We start from the raw sequence: 10,780 nt of genomic DNA on the forward strand, positions 1-10,780 counted from the left end.
GTTTAAACATAATTTTTTTGGTTAACCTATTAGATGATGAGATGATGTAGCAAATTAGAAAAGCTTAGGGCTTGTTTGGTACGTGTGTTTAAAAATTGAAAATTATTATTTAAAAATATGTGTGAAAATACGTGTGGGTGATAAAGTTTATAGAAATACGTATAATGTTGTTTAAAAACTAAAAATTGTTGTTTGAAAATACAAACTAAACACCCCCTTAAGATGCCTTCTCCTTTTCTTTTTAGTGAATTTATAATGCCCATTTGCAAAACCAATCTTCAACTGATAAAATCTAGATACCTCATCATAATGGCACAAATCAATAGATTTGATATTGATTCCCGACTATAGTCCGGACAATATATTTCAACTGAGTAAAAACAGTGTTTTTGGTTTAACATTTGCTTAATTATCCAACACAAAAGCCAGGAACAACATAAGCAAATATAACCTTTACCTACCAAACCTTATTTTTCTAGGCTTTTTACATTGTCATTTATTCTAGTCCCCCCAAACACAATTCACTTGTTATTTGTTGATTATTATTAGATTCCTTTTACCAACTTAATCAGAAATAATGTTGGGTTCAAGTAAAGGGAATAATGATGTGGGTCCAACAACTCCAATCTTCTTGGTTTAAGATCCCATCAAACTTCATCTACAACATTATTAAAAAAAACAAGATTTGCAAGAGTGGCAAAGATTGCATTGTAATAATTTCTAGTCCTAAAGAATTGTCTGTATTCTGTAACATAAACTACAATGTTACCTCGTAACCAGTCTAATGGATAAAAACTAAAAGGTTATCCCTTCACAACGTGCTCACCATGATTGGAGACAATATTTTATAGCTGCTCTAGGTTCTAGTTCTACCCTCCTTTGGCTTCATTCCCACACAGACCCAAGAGTCGGTTCAATTAAACTATGGAATCAAATTAATTCAGAACCCAGCTAATGTGGCACAGCAAATTGGGACAAAATTTAGATTGAGTGTCTCCCTAACCACCATGCTTGCATTCTCAATTAAAGTGTCGGTCTCGTGCTCCGGCAATGGACATGTATCGCCGACATTTTCATTGTTAATCAAAGGTTACGCTTACATACATTCTTATCCATTCATGCGTGAAAGTTTGGATTAGACATGCTACTGCCAAAGGTGGCAAAGTGCTATCCATAACATGGGAACATACATACTGCCTTTGCAATTGGGGTATTCTTTTGCTTTTTCTTTTTCCCTTTTGTATATTCAATGATTCGTTTGTTATAAGAAACATTTTGGGTTGTTTATATTTTGTGACCTGGTGCCTAAAGTTCGTTGAGTTTTTGGCAAGTGTGTTTCAGGCTCCACAAATTAAAATCTTGATGATATCAAGGTTTAAAAAGAATAAAAATGTAAGCTGTCCAAAGATTAAAAATTAATCAACATTTAGAAAACCCTATAAATTTTAGGATTAAGAAGTAAGAACCATAAGTAGAACCCTAGTAGTAGAGGGACTGTGGTAAGCCAGTAATGTTTCTTAATTAAAGAGACTTTCTGTTGGAATGTATTTTTTACATGACAATTTCTTTCACTTAAAACGCTTAATAGTCTCGAGTATGACTATAATAAGACATAACCTCACTTCTAAATATGTCAATAACAAATAATTAATAAATTAAACCCATCATTTAAAAAGCTTTACTTATTAGTTAATGAAGATTGCAAACCGGCTTTATTATTTTAATGTTGGTAGCATTCTATGTAAGTTAAACAGTTGAAATCCATTGTACAAAGTCCTAGAACAAGAATTCTTAGAATTAAACCAATCAGAGTCATGATTATTGAAGAAATTAATTAGCAATTTAGCATTAAATAAACAAAATTAATGGGATGCGACTTGAGAGTTGAGAGAGAAGAACCTTATTATCAATTACACAAATTTTAAAATCAAATAAATCTCATTATCTAACAACATGAAATATTGAAATCTAAATTATCTAATTATCAGTCACTATCAAATTTTATATTAGGAGCAAATTTTAATTTTCAAAAGAGAGAGAGAGAGGATGAGAGAGCGTGCAATCACGACATAGACGAAGGTAACCACGTTTACATAGGGGGCCATTGCCGGTTGGTAATTCTAGACTCCCTCCCTTTGAATCCAAGACTCTCTCTCTCTATAGCATTCACAAACTCCCAAGCAAAACCCACATCACATTCCAAAAAAAAAGAAAAAAGACACTTCTCTCTGCCAATCTTATTAGCTAGGCTCTCTCTCATGAGGAAACTCTGTCCCAACTTTGATCGTGAAGATGGGCTCGACACAGTCCTCGAGGTTCCAATACCAGAAGAGATGTTCTCCAACAAGAACAACAACAGTTCATGGCAAAACATGAAGTCATGGATGAAACCAAACGGTGAAAAATCACAACAGGCCATGACAACAGTATTCGGAAGCCGAAATGCAGAGATACAACTCTTGCTTGGTGTCGTTGGAGCTCCATTAGTCCCTCTTCCTATCCGGGCTGATCACCAACCCATCAACTCCAACATCAAAGACAACCCTATTGTAAGTGGCACCTATTTTAACATCTTTATATAACAACAGTATACATCATACACACAAAAAAAAAGAACTATCCCAACATGCCACTTTTGTCTCCTATCTTTGTAAATATCATATTTACTTTAGCACTTCCCAGTTCTCCCACATTCATGCAACAGCAAAAACGACGACGACAATCTAATTTTATTCCTAGCTTTTTGGGGTTAAGGTTAATTATAGATTCTTAGATCAAATACGTTCTTTTCTGTTATTTTATTCTATTTGAATTCATACTTTTTGTTACTCAATTTTTAGTCGTCCCCAACATGTTCTCTACATTTCCTCAACTTTGAACCATTTGTTAAGTTAAAATAAGTTGTGGCACCATTGATTAATAGCTTATAACTTTATGATGATTATATTAATAGGAGGCATCGATGGCGAAATACATAGTGCAACAGTACATAGCAGCAGTGGGGGGAGAGAAGGCAATGAGGTCAATAGACAGCATGTATGCAATGGGGAAAGTGAGAATGGGTGCGTCAGAGTTCAGTTCAGGTGAAGGTAGCTTGAACAATAAGGTGTTGAAGGTGAAGAGTGTGAGACATGGGGGTGGAGAGATGGGTGGGTTTGTGCTTTGGCAAAAGAGGCCTGACCTATGGTGCTTGGAGCTTGTGGTCTCTGGTTGCAAAATCAGTGCCGGTAGTGATGGTACTGTGGCTTGGAGACAAACCCCTTGGCACCACTCTCACGCTTCACGTGGTCCACCTAGGCCTCTGAGGCGTTTCTTACAGGTACCCCCTTTCTCATCGAAGTAATTCACAAGGGAATTCAATTCTTTCTTAGATAATTCTATCATATTCTTGAAATTTTATCTATTCATTTTGAAAAATAAGTGGATTAAATTGTATCATATTATCAAGTATCAACTATAAAAATGTTGATTATCATCATTTTGGTGGATTAAGAGGTTCTTAAATTTTGAAGGATAACTAAGAGCATATAGATGAGATTAGATTTTATCGTATTTTTAACTTTTAAAAAAATGATTATCACTCTTGATATTTATTTAAACTATAATGTGATAAAATTTAATTGACTTGTTTTAAAAATTGATTGATAAGAGTTTGAGAAGTTCATGGTGGAGTTACATCAAATATTTTAAGATAGTGCTTATTACACATATTACCCACTATAACTGAAAACGTGACTTCAACCGTGTGTGTAATAAGAATTAGCCAAAACTTTAGTATAAAATTTTATAACATGTAAAACAAACTTAACAAGAGTCCCTTTTACCGGGCCTAGTTGCCTGAGTGGTACCCGGTACCCTATGTGGCCGCTTACTCGGGGGTTCAATCCCCCTCAATAACAAATTACCCAGCAAAAAAAAAAAAACAAGAGTCCCTTTTAATTGCATTGATTGAAGCTTTATTTATGAACAGTATAATTGTCTTTTTTGCTAATGTGGGAGAAGAGAACCGCCAATTACTCATTAAATCTTAAAGTCTTAACTAATAATCCTCCTGGTCTTGGCATATAGTCGTAGCATTAGCTGGGTTCTTACCCTTATTAGAAGCTAATTGAGAGTCTCCTTTCAGACTTTTCCCACACAAGACCAAGGCTTGAATTCCATGTGCCCTTAAAAAAACAAAAAAGAAAAGAAAAGAAAAATGTCTGGCATGCATTCCATGTTCGATTCATTCTATTGGGTACCCTTTTTTTTGGGTCAGAGTTTCATCATCCATTTTCATGTTCATACCAACTAATTACGTTTTCCACGCTCAATGGCCCACTTCATTGTGGGGCCTAGCCCACCAAAAATTAACAGGTTGTGACCTCTACCAACAAGATGTGTTCTTTTCCTTGCATCTTCTTGGATCTTGCACTTGTATTCCTAGCTGAAATTTTAAAATTTTAATTTGAATCTGCTGGAGTCAACAATCATAATCAATGTGCAAATTATTAGAAGAAGAAAAAAAGAAAGAAAGAATGTATATAAGTCAACAGCATAGTTTTTCTTTAGCAGCTGTAAAAGGAAGATAAAAAGTCCATAGTGGTTGGTTTACGTCTATCAATTCGTTAAAAGTCTTTTCAAAGGGTCGATTGGTGGATTAATTGGCGCAAGTTAATTGAAGCATACGAATCGGCTTGACCCATTTAAGCCTACACAACAGTCTGTTCCCATGGCAGGCCTGTAAAGCCAGTGTTACCAAAAAAATTCTCTCTCAACTGGGTTTTAAAAATCAAACAGAACAAAAATACAGTCATTTCTTTAAAAAATTATGAAAAAGTTGCACTTAAAATAAATAAATTGAATAAACAGCTTAATTTTCTCAATTGGGTTTATTTTCATTGATTCATACACAGCATTTTTCTCTAGGCAAATTACTCCTATGTGTGACATTCAACAGGGTCTTGATCCAATGTCCACAGCAAATTTATTCTCAAATTCAGTCTGCGCTGGTGAGAAGACAATCAACGATGAAGGCTGTTTCATACTAAAACTTGAAGCTGAATCCTCAACACTAAAAGCAAGAAGCAACAGCAACGTAGAAATAATCAGGCACACAGTGTGGGGCTACTTCAGCACAAGAACAGGCCTATTAGTCCAACTAGAAGACTCTCACCTCCTAAGAATCAAAGCCCCAAGAAATGAAAGCATATTTTGGGAGACCACAATGGAGTCATTGATCCAAGACTACCGAACCATAGATGGGATTAACATTGCGCACGCGGGCAAGACCTCGGTCTCTTTGTTTAGGTTTGGTGAGAACTCAGAAAGCCATTCTAGGACTCGAATGGAAGAGGTTTGGACAATTGAAGAAGTTGATTTTAACATAAAGGGATTGTCCAAAGATTGCTTCTTGCCTCCTGCTGACTTAAAGAAAGAGGAAGAAGGGTGTGGTGTAATAAATGATGACGTGAAGTTACCATTAAAGAAAGAGGAAGAAGGGTGTGATATAGCAAGTAACGTGAAGTTACCATTTAAGATTCGATCGGCTTCTTTTAGGATTAATTCCTCTAAGGTAGCAGCTATCGATGTTGAAGACTCGGATAACATTGAGAGTGAGGAAGAGTAATATTCAATCTGTTTTCATTTTGTACATATATGATACACCATCGCATTATTTATACATGATTATGCGCAATATAGTTTTGCATAGGTAAAATGTTTAAGTACTGAATTTAAACATAAAATGAGTCACCATTAAGGTATGTTATGGTGGTGATGTGTAACTCTGCATACATATCTCCCATCAACGGAGAGGTGCTTTTTGGAAGATCAAGACTAGAGGGGCATTTCATGACCTCGCATCCATATATCACACTTTGGATGTAGCAACTATAATTATAATTTAAGAAATATGATCATTTTAAAGAAGAAATACGTTCTTGCAAACTATTTTTTTACTATTTGTTACAGAGGGAAAAGGAATGTGTAGCAAATCCCAGATTGGTCGTGCAGATCTTAGTATATATGAATTAAATTGTTTGATCAAAATTAACAAGTGATTCTAGCAAGATAGTAATTTTTTTTTGTGCAAGTGTAACTGTTACGAGGATTTGGTGTAAAATTCATTATTAAACATCAAAAGCCAAGGGCAGAGGCTCGGAGCCATCTCTAACTACTGAAGAGAAAACTAAGAAAGTAGTTTAGAGATGGATATGGGCCCAAAGGACAACTTACAACTTACAAACAAAACACAATCGACCACTAAATTACCAAACCTTCTCTCACATCAACAAAATCCCAAGCAACAAAAATGATCAATAAACTTTTTTAATAAATAAAGTATACAAACATATGTTGACAATGGTAGTGTATTATGGAGCCCAACTCAACCAGGCAATGTGGGCCTGCAGTGGACCGGCCCGTAATCCTTCCACTATTAAGAGCGGGATGTCTTTGCTACTTTATGAAACCAGCCTCATGCAAGAACTTAACCTTAGGTAGCAAGGCTTGACCTTACAATTAAAGTTGTCCCCAAAATTATTTTGTAGTATTTATTCCATGTAATTAAAAAAATTACTAATAGAATAAATACATTTATTTTATTATATTAACTATTTTAAGAGGTGCAATAATTATTTAAGTATAATGAAATTTTGATGTTATTTTTCTAAGATTTATATGAGGAATAATTGATTTGAACTATGGTATTATTGCTTAAATTTAGTTGCTTTTGTAACAATTGAACAAAGTCCTATTATTATTATTATTATTATTAAGAGGGTTCAGAAAGTTAGTTATTGTTTTTTGTTTTTTTTTTTCAAAAATACTAATATAGAACAGACATCATATGCCTTCTTAGAGTAGCAGGGGTGCAAGTAAGATCAAAGGGGTGTGCCAATAGAGGCCATCGGGGTGATAGTGTCAAAATTACATGAAATTTGACAGGTTTCATTTAGTGTTGTCCAGACCCGACTAGAGCCCAACAACCCGGCCAAACAACCCGACGTTGACCCGATTCTGGCTCGAACCGAAGGTCCAGTCGGTCGGCAGCGGGTTTCCATTCTCAAAAACCAACACCGGTGGGTCAAGTGGCCGGTGTGTGTCTCCAAAACCCCAGCAACCCGAACCTGACCGAAACTACAAAAAAATCCCATCAAATCTGCAAAAACAAGCTAGATACGGTGAGATCTCGACCAGATCTAGCAAGATCTTGACTAGATTCAGCTAGATTTAGTGGGATTTAGCCAAATTCGGCCAAATTCCAGCAACTTCTAGCTAAAAAAATGTAGATTTCATAAAAAAAAACTCCAGTTTTTGGCGATTTTTTTCCAGTTTCCGGCAAAATTTTCCCAGTTTTCGGCAAAAATTCCAGATTCCGGTGAACTTTTAAAAAAAAAAAAAAAAAGATTTTGATGCCTTTTTTAATTTCGGCAACCGACCCGGCCCAACCGACGCTAACCATCACCCGAAACTGAACCAACCGATTTTTCCAGCGGTTGGTTTCGGGTTCCTTCGCCCCTCCACCTAACACCAGCGGGTCGAGTCTAGGTTGGGTCCAAAATCGACCTGGCCCGACTCGTGGACAGCCCTAACGGTGTTCATTAAGGCTCCGAAAACAATGTTTTTGCTATTTATAGTAATATTTGTTTTTCCTTAATAACTTTAATTTAAAAGTCAGAATAAAATCTCATCTATTTTGAGACGACACTTAAGCTTAGTAGTTTATGATTCTACATTTAACTCAATTTGCCAGTTTTGGTATTTTGTCACCTAATCGCGTAATTAGTGTGAATTAGGGTTTTAGACTTTTTTTTCAGTATTTATATGTTTTGTAGCCATCAGAGGCAAATCAAACTATTATTAATAAACTCAGACTTTCGTCAAATGATTTCTCTTGTGGATTCCAGTTTTCTTCTCCTTGTGGATTCAGGGAACCCCTCGTGGATTCAAGGTTTACTACCAAAAACTAACAATTTAGTTTTTATTCTATCAAGAGAGCATCGTGTGTGCTTTCGTTAAGCTTCCGCGGCATCAAATACCCCTAATTTAATTAACTTATCTTTATTCCTAAAGCATAAAAATGAGGTTAAAAGTAAACTGACAAAAATTAAAAACAAAAAACCTACTCATGTTTATAAAACTACCCATGTTCTATAAAACTTCCCACTACCCCATCTACACAACCAAAACTACCCCGTGTTTTATCATCATCAAAAAAAAAAAAAAAAAAAAAAAAAATACCCCAAGTTTCTATTAAAAAAAATATCTCTAATTTAATTAACTCATCCTTATTCCTAAAAAATAAGAAAGGGGGTTAAGATTGTAAATCAATAAAAATTAATAGCAAAGAAGTGAAAAAAATTAAAAATAAAAACTCTCCACAATCCACACCTTCTCCTAAAAAAACCATCACATCTTCTATATATAAAAAAAAAAAAAAATAAAAAAACTGTACCTTTTTTATTTTTATTTTTTAAAAAATTCCTCTTTCATTTGTTCCTCTCTTCCCCTTTATGACATTGTGGTCCCTCAAATTGCAAATCCACAATATTCTTTCAGTTTCTTCTTTGTTCTTTCTATTTCATATATGAAAATTTTCTCAATAGTCCAACGTTTTCCTATCAAAATTGGTAAGCCTTTGAACAAAATTTATATTTTACTTTCTCAACTACATATATTGTGAATGGATAATTCTATGACCTTTATAGGAAATTTGGTTATGAATATAAAATTATGAGACTAAACCTAAAAAAAAAAAGCCTCATTGCACGCGCGAAGCACATGTGATGAGGCTAGTTGTTATTATTATTATTATATAAAAATGATATTTGCATTCTTGAGTAGGTATGAAAAATGCCTATCTATCCATCATTATATCATGCATTTCAAAATTTTAAACATATATATAATAAGGTCAAATTATAGCACTCTTATTGTCTTTATATTTTGTCTATAAAATAGAATACTAAAGGCTGCAATTTTTACAAGGAAAATTAATGAAATATTTTTTCTTGATACATTGATATGGATTTCAATCAGAGATGTCTTTATTGGAAATACCAGAAGATGTCAAATAGTTGATTTACAAAGGCTCTTGATGAAAATTATTAAAATATTGGAAGAAACTAATTACAAATTGTCCCCAAATAACTCCATAACTTAAGCAAAAGAATGGAAAATTTGGGTTTAGGGAGAATTCCGATTTCATAGGTGAGGGGATTCCATATGATAACATCAAATCTTCTGTTCAGTCATACTAGACCTTAAGCACAACCAAGATTGTATCCAAATTAGAAAGCCCAAACTTATGAGTGGTCCCAATCTGCTTTGATTTCGACTTCTTAAATACCTTTGGAAGGGGCTAATATGATCTCTTAATTGTTAGAAAGGACACGTAAGTATTTTATAGGTGGATTCCGAAGTTCTAAATTTCGATAACAATGTATATTCATTAATAGATTCAGGAATAAACTCTTTAACAAAATCAATATTAAGAATAATCGATCTATAAAAAAGGCAATCTAGGATAGATGATGGTTACCTTGATATCTTTGGGGAGATTATTAAATGCTCGAAATGCTCTTCAAGCTTGTAATTCTAGGTTCCTACGGTTTTGAAATGTGAGGAAGGCGTCGATTTTTCTTAATTCCATGCTCTTGCAAATCTAAGATGCTACCAGACTCTCTCTTTGGTTTGGCGAGAAAAGTAGTCAAAGATTTCATAGGCAAAAACTTTTCTTGTACTGTGAAGGCTTAGAAGAACCCATTAATATTTCGGTTCTTAGAGAGAGAGGGGTACTTTCTTGGAGAATAGGGATCTTTTGGCTTTTGAGGAAAAGAGAGAGATTCAAATGCCTAGTTTATTCACAAAGTACTAATTGTAATAGGATATTTCTATTCTAAACCAAACAATAACCATTGAGTACTTGATGTCCAAATCAAGCCCACATTTAACTTCAACACCTATATTGAGTCCACATGTCATGTGAATCCTACATGACCAATTAATTCAAGCTATGTCTCTACAAAGGTTTCTAGTTTAGCAGAAAATTCTTCAAATTCTTCCTATATTTTTTTATTAGAAGTGAATTTTAAATATCTAACTTTTGGATTGCATTTTTTTTTCTTAATGCGCATGTCCATTTTCATTCAAATTGAATGTTATTTACCATTTGATCAATAACATTATTTTTAATGCATAATTTTATACTATAAAAACTAGAAATATAAACATCTAATTGATGACATAGTTATTGATATTTGTTTTTCTTGAAATTTTTTGCAAGCATAAAGGATATAATAAGAACATGCAATCTAACAATTAAATTTTTTAAAATTCACATTTGAGAAAATATATAGGAAGAGTTTAAAGGGCTTCTCTTTGAACTAGCTTACAAAGAAACCTTTTCCATTAATTGATTTTTAATACTTAAATTTCATCACTTAATAATAAAATAGTCTGTGTGAAGTTAAGTGTGACATATTTTATAATAAAATCTCCTTTTGTGTTTGATGAAATATTGTCACATCATCCACTAACTAAATAAAATGTAAAAAAACCATGTCATTAAAACAAAAGAAGATGTCCAGTTACTTATAAGAAAAATGGTAAATTACAAAATTGGTTCATATCCTTTAAATCTTATTTAATTTGATCTTTAACCTTTCAATTGTGTCAATTTAGTTTTTGCTATTATCTTTGAATGGAAATTGTTGACGTAGTAAACCGCTTAAATAAAAATTTATTTTTATACACATTAACTAACACTTATACAACCAAGTCATTAAAAAAAAAAAAA

The 10,780-nt window shown here is 33.6% G+C and overlaps 1 protein-coding gene across 1 annotated transcript; it reads left to right on the top strand.

The window, feature by feature from the left end:
* The first annotated feature begins 2,106 nt into the window (after positions 1–2,106).
* LOC112002974 (uncharacterized) lies at positions 2,107–5,677 on the top strand. The gene is made up of 3 exons (XM_024035144.2): positions 2,107–2,549; positions 2,954–3,319; positions 4,940–5,677. Exons 1-3 carry the CDS (start codon positions 2,259–2,261, stop codon positions 5,606–5,608), a joined length of 1,326 nt encoding a protein of 441 aa, XP_023890912.1. The 5' UTR covers positions 2,107–2,258; the 3' UTR covers positions 5,609–5,677.
* The last annotated feature ends 5,103 nt before the right edge of the window (positions 5,678–10,780 follow it).

Source organism: Quercus suber, unplaced genomic scaffold (genome assembly GCF_002906115.3).
Source record: "Quercus suber isolate HL8 unplaced genomic scaffold, Cork oak 2.0 scaffold_221, whole genome shotgun sequence".
Taxonomy (NCBI): Eukaryota; Viridiplantae; Streptophyta; class Magnoliopsida; order Fagales; family Fagaceae; genus Quercus; species Quercus suber.

Coding starts and splice junctions, on each gene's coding strand:
- LOC112002974 (XM_024035144.2), top strand. CDS start 2,259: ATGAGGAAACTCTGTCCCAACTTTGATCGTGAAGATGGGCTCGACACA. Junction 2,550..2,953: donor ACATCAAAGACAACCCTATT/GTAAGTGGCACC, acceptor TTATATTAATAG/GAGGCATCGATGGCGAAATA. Junction 3,320..4,939: donor CTCTGAGGCGTTTCTTACAG/GTACCCCCTTTC, acceptor GACATTCAACAG/GGTCTTGATCCAATGTCCAC.